Raw genomic sequence first — 19,050 nt, 5'->3', positions numbered from 1 at the left:
AAATTTTTCAAATATGGGCTTGAGTACCATTTTAGCATCAATATGTTCGCTTCACATTTCAGGTGATATCTGTGAGAAAGAACACGCGTGTGCTTCGTTCTTTGTTGGTGTGTTGACGGGTTCACGTTTGTGTTCATGCGTTTGTATCCCGGCGCCGCGCGCGCGCCTGCTGGCTGCCTTTTATTTTTAGCAGTCATTAAAAGGCGACCGCTGTTTGACCGTCACTTGTGGTTTCACCTTCGCACACGCCGCTGTCTGCTCGCTCACATCACACACACACACACACAAACACAAAGATATGTACGTCATATTGGAATCAATACATAAACATGCGACGTGTATGGCCTGCGTCAAACTGAGAGCCACTTGGGCGCAAGCATTGAGTGTCGGTCGAGGCAGATCTGAGCAGCCGATGATGAGCGATCATTTCTGCAGTCAAACATGAGAGCGGTCAATGAGAAGAAAGTGTTTATCTTCTCAGTCCAGTGAGAGGACAGTGTTTGTCCAACGGTCCGTTGCAAGTATGGATTGCGGGTGCGGGAGGAGCTGTGAGTCGGCAGCGTGATGATTTGTCTGCCTGGTTAGGAACCGGTTGCTCGTTTCTCATACGCTCACCCCGACGGGCGTGCGTGTCGTCGGTCTTCAGTGTGTAAACGATGATAGATCTTATCGTGGAGGGGGGGGGGGTGGAGGATAGACGGGCTGTCATCCGCCTGTGACAAATGTAATCTCCAAATAATCGCACAGGCGCTAACAAGTTTTCCTCACGCCGCTGCGGCACAAAATCAATAGTTCATCTTCTCGAGGCTGAGCGCTCATCTCCGGCCACCCTCCCCCACGTACACCGATTTATTTCCCCCCACCTCCCCGCACCCCCACCTACCCATCCCACTGGATATCGCCTGTCGTCAAAATACACTTTTTTGTGTACTCCATAATGAATTCGCTTTTTCGTAGCGAATCCCTCCAAAGTAATTAGAGGCTAATCGCTTCGTTTCAGCCCGAGGGTCAACTTTATAGTTCATCCATTATCTGAACCTCTCATCCTCACATGATGGGACGATATAAAAATCCCAATTTAGTAGTGGGGGGTATTCGATTAATGGTTTCAGCTCGAGTGTCAAGTATGAAGTCCACTGTATAATCATCCCGATATAGTGTTTCGCGATTCGGGAATGAGTGAATGAGTCCCAATGCAGCATTTGTTTACGTCTTGGAAAAGAATCGCAACTTCAAGTGGCGCCAAGTTTCTTGACGTCGTTGGCCAACACGGCAAACACGGTTCGCGCGACGTTGGCCAACACGCACACACACACACACACACACACACACACACACACACACACACACACACACACACACTAAACAGAGTGATACAAATACACTTGCACACAAACAAAACGCGCACCCACACATGCAAATCCGTTACATGCACAGAAAACGTGCACACTGAAACATACGTGCACACATACCCTGACATCTTGCTAAACAAGGCCCAGCACGCAAGCACACACACACACACACACACACACACACACACACACACACACACACACACACACACGCACAAAGCATACAACATCCACAACATCCACATCACCCACACATGCGCATTCACACACCCAGAGCTAACAAAACAAGGACCAGCATGCACACACACACAACGAAATGCACACTCACAACACACACGCGCGCAACACACACAAAGCATTAGACTAAGTGACTGTCTTCGTTTTCTGGGTCAAAACTTGACGAGCTCACAAAGTCTTTGAAGTTTTTTTTTTTCCTAAGCCTCCAAACTACTTTCAAAAAGTACTCAATCACAAAAGTACTTTCTACAATTACTTTGTACAAAGTTGTAAACATCAAAGTGTCCTCACTCGCTCTTTGCAGAACTTTGCATCGCACTCGAACCACGTTTGCGTTGTGTTCCTCGCAGGCACGTTTGGGGGAAAAAAACCCCACATTGGCTTCCTGTTAGGTTGTTCATGTTAGCTTCCACGTTAGCTTCCAAATGTTAGTACCAGAGGACGCTGCTTCAAATCTAAATAAAACCTCAAATATACAGTATATATTTTTTCTTCATGATAGGAACCTATCCGAATGTTAGCGTCTCTATGTTAGCGTCTTGATAGCTAGCTTCATGTCAGCTTCTTTGTGTTAGCTTCTTGGTTGCGACATGGTAGACTCCCACTATTATATATATTTTAGGGAAAGCAAGGACAAGCGCACACATACGTACACGGGAGGATTTAAGGCCTAGGTGAGTGTGTATGGACGATGTTGGCTGATTGAAGACAAATTGTCTTTTCGATTCAGGGGGCAGGCAAGGAGGGGGATAAGAGAGCGGCGGCAAGCGTGGGTGGCGATGGGAGGGTGAGGGGGATTTCAGCATTGTCCCCTTTCCAGCTGCAGGGAGCTTGATTAAAATATCCGCGTTATGCAACCTCTGCTAAGGAAAACACAGCTGGTTTGTCCAGTCAGACACGAGCAACCAATGAGGAAGCGGGATTTGTCCATTTTGACACCTGCCGCCAATCAGGAGCAAGCCTTTGTCTACGCCTCAACATTTGGCCTCCTTTCGGTGTTATGTCAATTTTATTTTTCGTTTCCGAGACAATGAAGCTTTCACCCTTTCTTGCTTGTCACCTCAATGCAGCACAAAGATTGCCCTAGTTTAAAAACGTCCGACAGGACCAGAACGCTTCCCCGCCGGCTGTGCTGTTTGCCATAAGCGAACAGTTAAAACTTGACCGCAACTTCCTGTTTGCTCTGCTGGGGTGGACGTGCAGGACTCACTCACATTTGCTTATTTTCCACTCATTTATTTTGGATGGACTTTGTGGCTTGTTCCCAGACGCAATGCCCACATCCAAACTGCAGGTGGCGATCTCTGCAGACCATCAGATGCTGCCTGCAACTAAGGATTCGTTTAAGAATCGACCATTAGCTTAATTTCTTCAGGATGTTCCTCAGAAAATGCACAAACCTAAATGGATGGTGACTTGGTGACTGGTTTGAATATTGGCAAAAATGAGGATGAGGTTTGCATGTATTGTCCGTCTTTCATGGACAGAATGCTGTCCCCCCCTTCAGTCGCTTCCTTCCTTAATTTCCTCCTCAATGCATGTTAGCATGTCCATTTTAGCCTTTGCATCAGGGGTGGACAACTGCGCTCCTCGAGGGCCGCTATCCTGCATGTCTGAGATGTTTTCCTGATTTTTGAATCAGGTGTGTTGGAATAGGGTATCATCTAAAACAGGGTGGGTAGCGCCCCTCGTGGACAGGAGTTGCCCGCCCCTGGTCTACACGTTCGCTCCCCTCCTTGATTCATTCACTCCTCCACTCGATCATTGACTCCTGCCTTGGTTCATTTCAAGTTGCTAGATGTCTCGGAATCTCGCCTCTCATATAGTGAGAACTGTTAACGTCATCACTCTTTCTTTTTTGTCGTGGATCATTGCGTTTGCAAGCAAGCACGCACGCGTACGGGTGCCACCCTCCGGCTCCTCCCACTTTGGCACCGGTCCAAATGGAAACACGTCACACGTGCGCGCGCCGCGCAAGACTTAGCCGTGGCGTGGTGCGGGTCTGTCTCTCGTTTCCCACCAGGCCAGCGGGAGCTCTGCACAACTTTAGCGCGCCCGCAGGCTTCTCACCTTTCGCGCGAGGTCGCGCGCGTCTCGCCTCGGGTGGGCGGTGCGTTGACGCGCGTGTCCGCGGCGCGTCACCGCCAGCTGAATGAGCCGACGCGCCGCGGACTTGTCGTCGGGCCGGCAGAAGGACAAGAAGAAGAAGAAGGAGGAGGAGAAGGAGGACGGAGACGAGGAGGTTCGCTTGAGGACGGACAGTGGGGGACGGAGAGGAGCGAGAGAAGCGATCGATCGCCGGTCGGCCGCAGACAACAACACTCCACCTGCACCTCCTTCCCCCTCGTGGACACAACACCCGCTCCTCCATGAGCGCAAGAGCTTCTCTTCTTTTTCTTCTCCTCCTTTCTTCTCTTCTTCTGAGAAGGATGTGAGGGCAAAATGTTTGTCCTCCAGGTGAGTTCTCTTCATCTGACTTGCTCCCATTTCCCAAAACCCAACAACATAGTCACATTGAAGAGCAACACATTGTCGAGTGGTTAGAAAACAAAAGAAACATTGCTCCTTTTTTGTCTTGACAGAACAACTTTCTTTGTGTATCATCACAACTTTAGGATCAGTCAATGTCATCATCATATGACATGTGCCATGTCAGGGCAGTTTTGGGCATCTGTTGGAATGTCGAGTGAGTAGGGCTGGGCAAGTACGGATACCACCAGCCTTATTTCAAGGTATCGGGTACTGGTGAAGACTGCTGATTCCAACCACCGATACTTAAGGCAACAACATCTGGCATGTGCTAAGTCCTGTTCACCAGGAGTTGACACTCCATTGTGAGCGTTTGACAGTTGGGCGAGTCGTGCTGTGCATCACAAAGGAAGAAAGGAAAGGTCCTTGCTGACAATGATCTGTCAGTGTGTTCAGCCAAATTTATGGTTTCAAAGGGAACAGTACGATCTGTATTCAGTATCGCTGGTATCGGTCCGAAAGAAAATGTGGTCTGGAAAATTGTGAGTAATCAGTTGAAGTTCACTCTTCTGGTTGGCTTTTGTGTATCCCACAATGCACCTTTACTACATGGGGTCGTGAGAAAATAACGTTGCTCCCAAATATTTTGGGTTGGACAAATGAGTCAACTAGACAGTCCACCGTTACAAAAATAGCTGCAGAGGAAGTCATGAATGATGACTGCTCCATGATTTTGTTTTGCTTGTTCCAGAACTATCAAAGTGGCCCATGGCCAAAAGCACGTAACGTGATTGGGGGAGGAGGCAATGAGTGAGTGGCTCCCACCACAGCAAAGACGGTCACTCGGGATCCTCAAGTTGGCTCGCTACGGTCAGGATGGTCACAATGCCTAGTCGGCTTCTCGTCGGGTGGCTCAGGAGGTTCAAAAGTCCCGGTGAGCACTTTCCAATTGCGATGGGAGCATTGGAACGTTCCAGTCAAGAAGGGCTAGTCCGGGATGTTCTGTTCGTTGTGTCCACTTGGTATGTTCCAGTTAGGCTGTTGTGGTCAAGGACTATAAGTTCGGCTGTTCAGTCGGGAGCTTCTCGGCAGGGTCTTTGAGTCCATTCGGGATGTTCTAGTTAGTTGTTGCGGTCGAGAAGATGCGCTCAGGATGTTTGAGTCGGAATGTTCCAGTCAGGATGTTCTAGGTGTGTGGTTCCACTTGGGATTTTCCCCACAAAATGTTTCTGTGCGCTCATGCAGGCTTCACCAAAGCGATCCGAGATGAAAGCGCGGTCGCAGCTGTGATCTCCTTGTGCGTGTGTGTGTGTGTGTGTGTGTGCGTAAAAACCTTGGTCGACACGAGACACGTGAGCTGTTACGCTACACGTGAAGTCAAGAGTTCACATAACAGTTCCACGACCTTGTGTTTTGATGATGTCACACATCCCGTGATGATGTCATCAGCATGCGACAGTGACAGTGGCGTGCCACAGAGGTGGAGAAGCCCAGTGTAGTACCAAGTGCGTAGAACAGATTGACTTAGCAGGCTGAAATCCGATTGCATAAAACAAAATCAAACGTCCACACACTGGAAGCAACCAACACAATTGTGCAAACAAGTACATAGAAAACAAATGAGAATTTGGAATATGAATGGTAGTCAACCAGCGCACGATAAAGTTTTAGGGCGAGCACAGCGGGCCTTGCTTGCCCTGTCTTCCGCCACCGCGGTGACACTGTGACGACATGTGACAGGCGTGAACGTTTGCGTGTGTTTCTGCAGATGTGCGCCGCCCTCTGCGTCGTCCTGCCGTCGGCCTCTCGGGCCGATGTAACGTGCGACGCCATCCTCGGCGCGGCCGCCAATGCCTCCTCCGGTAAGATGACACACGCACACGTGGCTGGAATGCGCACATCACACCGATGACAGCATTCGAGGGCTGTCATTCTCGAATGTTTCTAGATTTGATGATTTTTGAAAGGCAACTTTTTTCATACAAAAGGCAACTCAATGTGCTTCACACAAGCCACCACAAAGGGAAGCACATTCACAAGTAAAGAAAAGATAAGTGGTAATGACAAAAAGCATTTCCACTCTGGACTGATTTTACTGAGAGGAGGAGCAGAATTTTCACATCTATTCTGTAGAATTCTGTAAAATGACCTGATCAGTGCCCGAGCCGCAGCTGTTTGATGCTCTTATGAGGGAGTCCGGTTCGAAGCCCGTTGGAAGCATCAAGTCCACTGAAAGTCAGATCTACTTCCTGCCAGGGGAGGGCAGGATGCTCTTTTCATAATGAGCACACACACAGGCGAGCCTAATCTTGTAATTTGTCACAAGCTGCTGTTTGCTTGTAGAACATCTGTGAATGAGACACTGTGCTGATTGTGCTCAACCTTGAATGGCTCCTTACCATCAATAAATTTGTGAATGACTCAATCATCATCATTAATGAATGATTTGGTCGGCATCATCATTAATGAACGATGTCGACGTGCGTACCGAGGCCCTAATGAGCAGCCGAGCTGACGTGTTGTTAAAAATAACTAGTCATCCTCAAGATGTGACTTGAATTGCTTTGACGTTTCAAAGAGTGTTTAAGTGTAGGAGTCAGGCTGCGTTCCCCACGGGCTACGTGCCCCGCCCCCTCGAGTATGGTCCCGCTGCTCCGAAGGCTCCCAAGTTGTCAGAGGAAGAACGGCGAAACCCGAGGACACGACTGCTTTCTTCCTTCCTGTGGTGGTGCCCATATGGCCCCGGGGACCCCTGTCACCATCGCTTACTGTTGCCCTTAAAAACACACACACACACACACAAAAGGAAACTCGTTTTACTTGTGACAAGATCAGCACAGTGGTAGACTAGTAGGGTTTAATTGTTTACTAGTCAGCCAAAAGTGTAACAAGTCTTGGGAAAAATGTTCCTGATAAGACACAATTGTCAAACTAGTGGGCAAAATGTTCTCCCAGTGAGGATAGTGAATGAACTAGTACACTGACCCTGAGCTGCAGATCAAGGACCTGATGTGCCCGCACGCTGATGTGATGCGACGTCTTGCTTGTGTTTTCAGTCCAATCGCTGGCGTCCACCTGGAACGAGACGCAGATGCTGAGCAACGCCAGCGTCCAGCCGACCGGTGAGGCAACAACAGCACACAAGACACGCAACAAGTGCATGCTAACGCCCAATTTGCGTGTCGCTCGCGTTGCAGGGGCGGTAGACGCATATTGCGAGGCATCACTGGACGGCATCGGCACCTGCTGGCCCCGCAGCCCCGCCGCTCACATTGTGTCCAGACCGTGTCCCGAGATGTTGTACGGCGTCCGATACAACACCACAAGTAAGACCGCCGCAACTATGCGCCAGCCACGCTCTTCCTCCAGCCGCACAGAAGCAACACGCCAACTATGCGCGACACGCCATTTGCTTCTACACGATAGCATCATGCCAGCTACTTGCCATCGACACGCTACCATCTTCAATCAACACGGCACCTTCACAAAATCGACATGCATCTACGAAAGAGCAGCACACAATAGGCCCAGCATCCACACGCCATTTACATGGCCTGAATGTGCCATCTTGCCAGTGGCAGCAGAGAAAAATGTGAAAAACAACATAAAATGGCGTGCCGTGGCTCCCGCGGGCTCACACAATTGTTGATAGAAATTAGCATGAGCATTCAAATTAGTCAGTCATGGAAAGTAGGAAACAAAAAGAGGACATATGAAAGTAGCGGTGAGGAGGTGGGGACACGTGCTTGGACACGTGATGATGTCATCAGTATGTCCCGATGTCATCATTTTGTGATGATGTCACAGTAGCCCCCTTGGGTTTTTTGTCATTGTTGTTTTTTTTTTCCCCTCCTTAAGGCATCATCCTCATGAATGTTGGCAGCTGAGTGTACAAACAAGGCCGCTAATTAGCCTAAGTGTCGCTATTTCTTTGCCTCGTGCTGACATTTAAAAAAAAAACAACAACATCAATGTGAATCTCATCAAAAGTAGGGGGATCAGGAGGGGGGCAAACGGCTAACATTTTTTGACAAGAACAAGGCTAGCATGTTCATGTGTAGCTAATTGTGTTTGTTAGCGTGTCTAATGTTATTTGAATTTGCCATTATCACGAGTCCGTTGCCATGCTGACAATATTGTTTGCCAGTTTGGCTGTTGGAAGGATTCACCAGCATGGCTAATTTTTCTGTTTGCATACTAACAAGCGTGGCTAACGTTACGTGTTGGTGTGTTTGGCAGCAAGGTCATCCAAACTTTTACAACGATAACAAAAAGTCACACTGGGGGGAATATTCATCATCACCCTATGGACGTTATTGATTGTAAAGTATACTGGAGCGCTCTATTTTAAACTGCCAATTCATTATTCATCCTTCTTGAATATTTAATGAGCTCAGCGGCCAGGTCACATGACTCCTTTGCCATCTTTTTATAGAGTGCCACTGTCAATGTTTATCACTTTCGTGACCTTGCAAACAACCCCCACACCCAACACACGCGCACACACACACGTACACACTCAAAGTTGGGGTTCTTTCTTGTCGGAATGTTGCGGTCCAGATGCTTTGTTTGGAAAGCTTGTTATTGGGAATCTGCAAAAGATGAAATCAGAATGACTTTGAATCTTGTCGGCATGGTACAGTTCCCGTCACCATGAAAACATTTTTTAAAACGTCATCAACGTCAAATCCTGGTTGGGTGACCTTGAACATTACCGACTTTGGCAAAAGGATGTTTTGAAAGTGGGAATTAGTATGAGGGAGACGAGAAGAAGGAAAAGAAGAAGGAGGAGAAGAAAACCCCAAGGAGTAGAAGAAGAAAACCTGATCCCCAATAAAGCGTTGCCTTCTAAAAATAACTTGCCCATTGTGAGCGCTGAATATGTGCCATGAATCATCCCGCTGGAATCAGGCTGGATTTCCAAAATTAGATTCCAACAAATCCTGGACCATCGTTTGTTTGTCTGTTTGTTTCTTATCCTTTCTATTTTTTTAAAAAACTTTTTCTTTCTTTCATTCACACCCGCTAGCGAGATCCTCCCTGGACATGGAGAACCACACTGATGACAGGACAAACACACTCCACACACTGAGACAAACAGCTAAACTAAGCCCCCCCAACTCCCACCGCTTTCACTTGGTGGTCTCCAGAGGCGACTTGCTGGATGCGCAGACGAACCCCGCCCCATTCCCCTTTTTCCTCAGCAACCAGCAGCCCCCTTGTCCCCCCCCCCCCCTGACTCACTCTGTTGATTTGTGGAAGTCAAGCTGGAGGTGTGAGCGCGCGTGTGTGTGTGGGGGGGGGGGGGGATTGTACGCCAGCTAACAAGCCTACACAGAAGCACGCAGCACTTCCGTGCAGCGGGATTGGGAGATTGTTATCCAACGAACACACACACACAAACTCAGAGAGTTCCCTTCAGTACAGTGGAAATGTGTTCCACTTTCTGTGTTTTGTCCCAAAGGCAAACATGAGTTTTGCGTGTTTGGGTTGCGGAACGTCTCTGTCGGCCGCGTCCAAAGCGGCAAGAAAATTTGTTGATGGGTTTTGTTTTACACTGCCGTGTGGAAATTCTCAGGTCTTGGCTTTGTTGTTGTCTTCATGCACCCGCGGTGGCCACTGCATCGACTTGCTCCGGAAAGTGACCGCATCCAATCAGAGTCGTCCATTTGCTGCATCATTCACTGCATCTCGAGCCAAAAATTGCGATGCAGTCAGGCTCACTGCGTCAGCTTGCTCCAGTGAGTCATTGCATCGAGACGCCAGTGAGAATCGTCAAGATGAGTCACTGCATCAAGTCACTACTTGGGAGTGATTGAGAGTTGTCACGGCATCCAAACACAAATGCGCCGGCATTGGAATTGAGACGAGGCCTCGCATGGACCCGCTGCATCGAGACGCTGTGTCAAGACGGTGCGCGCTAGGCAAGCAGTCACTGAGCGGAATCACTGTACGTCCTTGCTTAATTGGAGTCAGTGCTTGGATTGGCTGCTCGGTGACACTGCACTGTGCAGTCAATCATGCACGGATCCTTTCCACCGATGCGCAACTGGAGCCTTGGGTCGCCACGGTGACCAAACGGCTCAGTCCCACCAAAGCGCTCAAATCCTTTTCCCGAAAACTTAATTAGTGGACAGGAAGGACGGGCGGGCCGCGGATGTTCCGCATCCCGCACTCTGATTTGGCACCTGCTCGCCACCAACGGTGCTGGGCGGTTGAGCGGTGAATTATGACGCTAATAGAATTCCTGGCAGAACGCTCGCTTAACAGGGCGCTCGCCTGACAGCCGCTGACGTCTTGAGCGCCGCGGTGGAATCTTAAGCGAGCTTCCCGGTCAGGAAGGTCAAATCGTCGTGCCCGATGCTGGTTTGCGCAGCTCCGGAGACTCCAGAGCGATGCGGCTCATCTGGATGCGAAAGGATGTTTCCCCCCATTCGGTGGCCGTGCTGCTATTTTCAGACCGCCGTGAGCACGTTAGCGCCCGCAGCCTGCGCCGTCTTTTTGCACGCCTGCAAACATTTGCATGGAGACGGTCGAGTCCAGCGTCGAAGTCATCGAATGAAAGCCGCTGCATCGAGTCGCTGCATTGACTCACAGAAATCGAGTCACTGCGTCGGGCAGCTGCTTGGAGACAAAAGTAACTAGCAAGTCGCTGCATCAACACGCTCGGTGTCAGCGCTTTGGCTTGACTGCGTGCGCTGGCTATTGCGAGACACTCTGGCAAGTCAGAGCTCTGGATCAAGTCGCTTAATGAAACGGCTGCGTGGAGTCGCTGTGTCACTGGAATGAGTCACGCCGTGCTTTGGACGGATTTTTGCGTTCGGTTGAAATCCTCATCCTGTCAAAATGAAATCCCCAAAATGGCAGCTTGCTGAATTTGCGTTGTACCTTTGACTCGTTTGTATTTTTTTTTGTGCGTGTTCTTTCTGAATTAAGAAGTATATATTTTTTGGAGTGTGACGTGTGTTGCATTGATGTGGGACAGTGCCTTCAATTCGCGTGTACGCCGCCATGACGGCAAGATTCAACTTCAGGTTGCTGCGTCTTGACTCTGCAGCCATCCGTGCGAAGGAGCCACCGCGTCAAACCGGTGACGGGAGCCATCGGCGTCAAGTCGATGCGTCCAGTCACAACATGGAGGTCCATTACGTAGACGTCGCATAGAATCACTGAGACGGCGTCAAACTACTGCGGAGGAGCAAGGTCGCGGCGTTCCCATACCGGTTTGGGCTACGGGGACTTGAGCGTGATGTGGCTAATCTTGATGCCAGATGACATTTCCCCATTCAGCGCCGTGTCACTATTTTTAGCACACCGCGAGCACATTAGCGCCTTGGCGCCCTCGGGCTACGCTGTCTACTCACATGCTTCCAAACATTTTTTTTTTTCCTGCTGGCTTTTGGTCTCTTGGACGCACCGGTCACGCCTGTCGTTCGCATCTTTCCCGCTCGGGTCACATGACACGAGACTTTCCTTACCTGTCTGTCATCTGTTACCCGATGGAAATCAATTTGAGCTGTTTTTCGCATATAGTGAAGTGGCATGTGTGTGCTGACGGGAATGCGCGTGTGTGTGCGTGTGTGATTGTAGACAGTGTGTACAGGAAGTGCCTGTCCAATGGGACCTGGGCCGCAAAGGGGAACTATTCCATGTGCAAGGCCATCCTGAACCAGGAGGTGAGCCAGTCTCAAATCATTTTGAACATTTTTCTGGGTCACCATCTTGAATGACTTTTCATTGTTTGCCAAAAACGATTTCCCCGCTGCGCTCCACATTTTGCTTCTGATGCGGCGCCATCACAATTGGTCGCCAGGCCTAGCCATCCGCACGAGCGCGGCTTTGGGCTGTTCTCCGATCATTTACTCTTTCCCAGACCGGGATGGTTCCGAAAATGTCTTTGTGGTGACCGAGGAGCGAATCAGGGGCAAGGTTATTGTCGTTAAGGAAAACGAATGAAGTCACGAAAACTTTTTGTTGACGAAATGAACTCAAAATGAAAATGCTTTTGAGGTGGGGTGTCCTGCGCAGGAGCACGCTGGCAGGTGTGTATGTCGAATTGGGAGAGCTGATGTGCGGATTAAAGCTCTTAATCCCCACGCAGGCACCGGCGGCTTACGTAAATGCAGGCCGACCGCCCGCCCGCTCGCTCCCTCAAAAATCGCCACCGGAAGCATTTAAGAAAATGACATCATCCAATCAGTTGCTCTGCCGCTTGTCCTCGTTTCCCCAGCGGATCGTGGCCAGAAGGGTTGCTTTGACGTCCCAATATTGATTGGCTCACAGCCTTCTGTCGTGATGCGTGCTTTCCCAGAAAAAGAAATAAAAAATTCCGATGATGATGACAAAGGTGTTTGCTGGCGTTTCCAGAAAAGGGGCAAGATGCACTACCAGATGGCGGTGATCATCAACTTCCTGGGTCATGTCATCTCCATGTTGGCGCTGCTGGTTGCCTTCTTCCTCTTCCTGTGTTTGAGGTAAGTGCCATGAGCACCGCCCCCCGCCTCCCACATCTTATTGCAAAGCCCCATTTGGTCACGGAATGACAATCCACCGCCAAATAGGAAACGTCTCCATACGTGTGGAAGAAGGCGATCCAAACATCTGGGCCAGCAGTAATGGGGGGAGGGGGGGCATGCAGGAAACGGGAGCTGGGGAGGTACAGGCATGGGCAACACACACACGTGTCACGGGGGGGGGGGGGGGGGGGGGTTCACACTGGCCGAGGAGGTGGTCGATCTCGGGCTGACTTGCAGACTTGGGAGAGTGCGAAAAGCGCGAAGGAGAAAAAGCAAAAAGCTGGAGACCAGCGCGTTTATGCACAAGTCGTGTTGGGGCAGCCTGTCACCCCTGGGGAGGTGCACTCAACAAAATGGAGCAAAAGAGCTCCAAAAAGATCACAAGACGCCAGGTCATCACCTCACATAACACTCCCGCTCGCCATTTCAAGGTTCTGGGTTTGAATCTGACCGGCAGCTTTTCTTCCTCAAAATAAGCTCTCACAAGACGTGTTGTCGTGTTAGCTTCACTTGAGCTCTAACAAGCCGCTCCCGCCCCGCTAACAAGCACACCTGTCCTCCTAACAAGCATGAAAGGTCATCCGGCGTATTTCCCCCGTCAGGGGGCTCAAAGCGACTTTCGCCGGGTGGCGTCACAAGCGCAAAATGTTCCTTTCGCCCGCGCCGCTTGCTGCTTGCTGTCATCCACTTTCGAGAGCACAAATGAGACACGTCATGTCTTGGATGCAAATGCGGTCCCCCCCCTGCTGTGGTGTGCTACATTCCCAATTTTCAAGCTGACGTTTTGCTGGGATCATTTTGCCACATCGACGAGGCCTTCACTGTAGCCCCAGTTAAGCTTCTCCGGTTTGATTTGATATTTGAAAATATACCGATCAATTCTTTTCTGGGAGAGAGAAACTCTTTGGAGAAGCTAGTCCTTTGTCTCCAGACATGTTATTCCGACAACGTGCCGATTGTTTTCTCTGCTGGCGGACTGGATAGGAGCATCCGCTGCCTGAGGAACATCATCCACTGGAACCTGATCAGCGCCTTCATCCTGAGGAACGCCACGTGGTTCGTGGTGCAGCTCACCATGAGCCCAGAGGTGCACGAGAGCAACGTGGTGAGTCCAAAGGAAGCCGAGAAAACTTCTTTCGTCTGGCAACGAGATCTGACTGTGGGGGGAAATTACCAAGAGGAGTCAATATCACGTTCAGCTTTTTCGCTCCAAATTGGTCCATTAAAATGCCTCCTCTCGTTTCAAATTAATTCCTCCCACTAATGAGTTGGTTCACTCCCTGATTGTAAACGAATGGAGTCAAGTAAATTGAACAGTTGAACCCATAAATTGGTCAAGCCTCCCGGGAAATCAAAAATCGGATTCAATGCAACTGTGCACTTGAGGCCATCTGTCAGTTTTCAAACCCAAACGTGGCCCTTGAGCACACAAGCCGTGCTTGCCGTAAACCAGTCCAGTGACTTGAGAGCGTGCGTGTTGTGTTTTATTTTGAAGGCGTGGTGCCGGCTGGTGACAGCTTCCTTCAACTATTTCCACTCCACCAACTTCTTCTGGATGTTTGGCGAAGGATGCTACCTCCACACCGCCATCGTGCTCACGTACTCCACCGACAAGCTGCGCAAGTGGATGTTCATCTGCATCGGCTGGTGTACGCAGACGCACGCGAGCTCCCAGACAAACACAAAATGAGAACAGAGCGGTCACGCTAGCTGAATTCGGAACGTTTTTGGGCGGCAGGACAACAGACTAAAAATAGCGCAAACGTTTTGAAAGGAAGACGAGAGATGTGAGAAGCAGGGGCCGAGGGTGAGAAAAGTGTAACGAGGTCAAACGCGGCGTGGAAAAAGCACACCAGCGAACGAGTGCAAAAAGTTGACAAAATCATCCGTACAGCCCTTGAGAACCTGACCGATGATCAGGCGGCACCGCACAAGCAGCCAACTGAAAAAAGCAAAACGGAAACAAAACTCCCAAGCCAGCAGTCGAGCATCACGCAAAATCGGGCTGATTCCACAAGTGTGCTCGGATTCCGAGCACGCAAACAAGTTGCTGTCCATGTATGGTCATATCTGTGTGCTTTGTGTTTTGCGGTTGTGCAGGTATCCCGTTCCCCATCATCGTGGCCTGGGCCATCGGGAAACTTTACTACGACAATGAGAAGTCAGTTTCACCTTCGAACCTTCACACAAATCATCCAGGCCACACATTTTCTTTGGCCCCCACGGACTGATACACTTTATCAAATACACTTCATTCATCCTGCGCGGGAAGCGAAAGTGCTTGTAATTAGCGTGCTAATCCTCACCCTAACTCTGCCTTTCCTTCCGCTCGACGGGTCTGATGATTCCTGATCCGTGGCGGATTTTACCAGGAACATCTGAGCTATCAGATGCGTGCTAGCACATTTAATTGCCCACTGACCCCCCCCCAACCCCCCTTCCCCGACTCCAAAGACTTTGCACCCCCTTCCGTGACTCTACTAGGCCCACCCCCTCCCAACTAGGCCATCCTTGGAGTGAGCATCCCATCCGCCATCAGCACAAAGTGTTAGCACGTTAGCACACTAGCACGCTCCCCGTGGGACTAAGCAGGCGGCGTTCCGCATCCACTGGGAATTTTTGGGAATTCCTCCGTGGCACCGCTGCGGTGATGTCAGCGCCATACTCGACAGTAACTTCCCAGATGTCACTCACTAGGCCACGCCTCTTTAAGGCATGCACTCAACACCGACATTTCACACAATGGACAGCCGTGACACTTTGACTTATTTTATTTTATTTTATTCTACCTTGGCCAAAATTGTTTGATAATGTAGTTGGTTGCCCCGATGACGTACTGTATGTCTGTCTGCTGGCGTCGACAGGTGCTGGTTTGGGAAGCGGACGGGCGTCTACACGGACTACATCTACCAGGGTCCCATGATTCTGGTTCTGGTGGTGAGTTGCTTTTTGCATTCTTTTGGTGAAAGTCCCCTGACTGGGGGTCTGGCACTTCACTCTCCTGACTTGACTTTGGACTCGGTGACGCTGCGGATGTGATTTTTGTGTTTTTGTGCTGCTGCAGCTCCTTGCCTGCAATCTATTGAAAGACCATTTAACACCCATTCTCTTGCTAAATACCACCCAAAAGTGGATCCCCCTCATAAACGTGCAAGCTGAAGAACCATTTGGCATTACTATCACAAGTCACAAGTCAATGGAATCAAAACAAACCAAAATTAAAGGGAAAGACGCATTGCGACAATGTCGCATGGCGTCCATTTCAACGTGCGTCTGATAATCGGTGGTCTTCAATTAATCAGGAAGCTCCCGTCGCCCTCCACACGCCGCATGTGGACCCACCTTGGCGGGAAGGACCGCTAGCCCAATCTGGCATGTTCGCGCGTGTGTCTCGGCGTGTCCTGCTGGGCGCATCTGCCGTCCCCGAAATCTTGTCAGCTCAGTCCAACCGGGGCCCGGCCGGACTCTGGATTTGTCTCTCCCGGCTGAGTCCTGCAGCGTGTCCATCTGCCACCAGAATGTTTGCAGGGGAAGAAACACCACCAGAGCCCCGTGGCGCCAAAAGAAACGTGATCACGGCATCAAATGACACGCGTGTAGACTGCTGCACGCGTGGAAAAGATGATTTTGGGATGAGTGTTCCATTCATGGCCAAGAAATCCAACTCATAGCTATACTTACAACACCCTTGTGATCCTCATTGATGATGTCACAATTTTGGGGACTGTCAATCATGTGATGACGGGTCAGTCAAGGGCACATGTGGTTTCAGATCAACTTCATCTTCCTGTTCAACATCGTCAGGATCCTGATGACCAAACTGCGAGCATCCACCACCTCGGAGACCATTCAGTACAGGTAGACCGCTCAAAGGGCCCCGGGCGGAGGTCGACCGCTCACCCTGTGCCCGTTTTCTCCCGGCAGGAAAGCGGTGAAGGCGACGCTGGTGCTGCTCCCCCTTCTGGGCATCACCTACATGCTCTTCTTCGTCAATCCCGGCGAGGATGAGATCTCGCAGCTGGTCTTCATTTATTTCAACTCCTTTCTGGAATCCTTCCAGGTACACAAACGGCACGCCCGCCTTCCCGCGACCTTTCCTGTCCGGCCCGCTGACCTTTGCCCTCCTTCTGCATCCGTCCCGCAGGGCTTCTTCGTGTCCGTCTTTTACTGCTTCCTGAACAGCGAGGTAAGTTAGGCCCCGCCTGCTTTGCCACCTTGTCGGGCGCGTTACCGTGGCGACCGGCCCCTGCGCCGCTACATCGCTGTCGTGGCAAACGTGTCACGGGACGCGGTCGCGAGTGTCAAGCACTCATACGCGCACGGCACATACCTATACTCATCATTCACGCGTGTATACATAAACGCATGTGACATACATCCACATACACGCACACAATATGCTGACATCACCCAAAGCACACAAACACGAAACCATGCAGAGGAATACACACACAGACGCAGACAAAGGCAGCGCGTGCACACAGGCAACATAACCACACACACAGGCAAGGCGGCGTGTTGACAGTGCCGGTGCCAGGCTGCGGTCTCCATGGCGACAGCCGGCCGCCAAGATGAAAAGCGGCAACGGACATCTGCTGGCAGGAAGGCGCTTGATTGCTTGCGCCCGCTGGATATCGATTGCGTGTTTGCGCAATCAACGAGGCGGACAAAATCCAATGTCTGGTCCCGGTCCTCATCCGTCATTTCGTAGGAAATGACGAGGAGCGCGGGGTCGTCTTCGGTCATCGCCGTGGTCGGGTCGCTCCCGGCGCGTTTCTGCGCGCGACAGCAAAATGTCACCTGGCGCGGGGGACGGGGATTTGATTTAAGGCCACGCGCTGGGAGGACGAATTTGAGTTGCCGTCCCCACGACGGCATGGATGGCATCTGGTCGCCGTGGAGACCGTATGCCTCCCACAGAGCGCACACGCGCATGAATGCCAGCACAACTTGAAGTGTTTCTGCTTCTGTTCTGTGTGTGTTAACACGCCTGTTGTATGTGTGTGTCATGTGTTTGTGTGCGCGTTGCTGTCCTTCAGGTGCGTTCGGCCGCCAGGAAGCGTTTCCACCGCTGGCAGGAGCAACACTCCATCCGGGCGAGGATGACGCAGGCCGTGTCCATCCCCACGTCGCCGTCGCGGGTCAGCTTCCACAGCATCAAGCAGTCCACGTCGCTGTGAAAGCTCGATGAACTCAATCAACACCAAGCATTATCGGGGCGCTTGGGATTGGAACGTGAGCGCGTATGTACCGCAAGTCTCTCGTCCGTCGTCGTGACTCGTGGTGATGGCCGCCCTCGCTCGCCGTTTCACGTCACCTTCATCGACTTTCCGCAAACTTTTGACACATTCCGCACTTTTCTTCCAAAGTCCTTTTAATCGCCTTGGACACCTGCACGGCGTTTGTTTGGGAGAACACGGTGGCGTTGGGAAACGAGTGGATGTGATACTTTGTGTGTTCAAAATGAAAATGAGAGCTAATCATCATCAGAAGAGGAAGAAGAGGAAGATTACACGTACTTTGTCATGTACTTTTCCTTCCTTGGAATGAATGAAAATTCCTGGTCGGCCAGTCGGGAGCCTCCATGTAAATAAGATGCTTTGAAATCCTCCTTGGCGTCCGGTCTTCACATTCCCACCTCGCCGGTTGCTCTGGAAAGCCGTTGGAGCATTTTATTTAGGGCGGAAGCTAACCATTATTTGAATAATCCATTTGTTGCTTCATTGGGGGGGTTTTTTTTCCGATTAAGCTGTGAATCTGATTGATTTCATTCAAAATGATTGTACAAATTTCCCTCCCTTTACTAAAAAATGTGAGATTAGTAAAAGAGATATGAGAATATTTACTGTTTAGAGGCTGACATTTCAATGATTTTCAAGTTCTACGAGGTCTCTGAACAATGATCAAAATGGTTGTGGATTCATCAATTAATGGTTGCACCTCTCATGTCAATACAGAGAAGCGTAATGGAATAAAAGCCCCGACGGCTTTCCACACGTTGCTGACTTCCTCCTGTTTTTGTTCCCAGGTGTGCTGTCATCAACACGCGTCTTGTGTATTAGCTGCTGTTCGTTGTATTTATTATTTATTTGACAGGTTTTTTTTCTCGCATGTCGCACCCAAAACTTGTAACTCGCGCTCACAAGCCCAAAAAAATCTCTCCCACCTACAATTTATGACACACCCGAAAACATGCCCTTCCCTCCAAAAAAAAAAAAAAAAAAACGCATATAAACCCTCACACATAGACACAAACTACAGACATACACTGACACCAAAAATCTTTAACAGACTCCAAAAACTCACCGTTCTGTTGTTTAGTGTGAGAGGAATGTTGTATGTGAGAGCATATTTTTGGACGAACGTGAGAATTTTTTGCGCGTGACGGGTATATGTGATTTTTGGCCTGTACAGCACTTACCGGATGCGGGTGCGACTTGCTAATTGCGCTGACCATTCCGACTGAAGTCGCGGGA

The 19,050-nt window shown here is 50.2% G+C and overlaps 1 protein-coding gene across 2 annotated transcripts; it reads left to right on the top strand.

The window, feature by feature from the left end:
* Nucleotides 1–3,427: 3,427 nt before the first annotated feature.
* On the top strand, nt 3,428–18,819 carry crhr1 (corticotropin releasing hormone receptor 1). 2 transcript variants are annotated; one of them, XM_086138488.1, is made up of 14 exons: nt 3,542–4,046; nt 5,827–5,920; nt 7,115–7,180; nt 7,256–7,384; nt 11,649–11,734; nt 12,426–12,532; nt 13,559–13,679; nt 14,070–14,223; nt 14,675–14,735; nt 15,439–15,511; nt 16,347–16,432; nt 16,499–16,634; nt 16,719–16,760; nt 17,614–18,819. In XM_086138488.1, the coding sequence occupies exons 1-14, from the start codon at nt 4,032–4,034 to the stop codon at nt 17,752–17,754; spliced, it is 1,311 nt and encodes a 436-aa protein (XP_085994614.1). In that variant the 5' UTR covers nt 3,542–4,031; the 3' UTR covers nt 17,755–18,819. The 2 variants fall into 2 exon arrangements, with proteins under 2 accessions (XP_085994615.1, XP_085994614.1); XM_086138489.1 differs by lacking the exons at nt 16,347–16,432; nt 16,499–16,634; nt 16,719–16,760; nt 17,614–18,819 and adding an exon at nt 15,639–16,331 and having other exon boundaries at nt 3,428–4,046.
* The last annotated feature ends 231 nt before the right edge of the window (nt 18,820–19,050 follow it).

This window comes from Hippocampus guttulatus, chromosome 19 (assembly GCF_054856545.1).
Source record: "Hippocampus guttulatus isolate MCC_2025c chromosome 19, RoL_Hgut_1.0, whole genome shotgun sequence".
NCBI classification, from domain to species: domain Eukaryota; kingdom Metazoa; phylum Chordata; class Actinopteri; order Syngnathiformes; family Syngnathidae; genus Hippocampus; species Hippocampus guttulatus.
The sequence above is the reverse complement of the archived record's forward strand: the minus strand, read 5'-3'. Positions and strand labels throughout refer to the sequence as shown.

What these genes read in the sequence shown, in the direction of transcription:
- crhr1 (XM_086138488.1), top strand. An exon ending in CTTTACTACGACAATGAGAA is followed by an intron (nt 14,736 to 15,438) that starts GTCAGTTTCACC and finishes TGGCGTCGACAG; the next exon opens with GTGCTGGTTTGGGAAGCGGA. An exon ending in CCTTTCTGGAATCCTTCCAG is followed by an intron (nt 16,635 to 16,718) that starts GTACACAAACGG and finishes TCCGTCCCGCAG; the next exon opens with GGCTTCTTCGTGTCCGTCTT.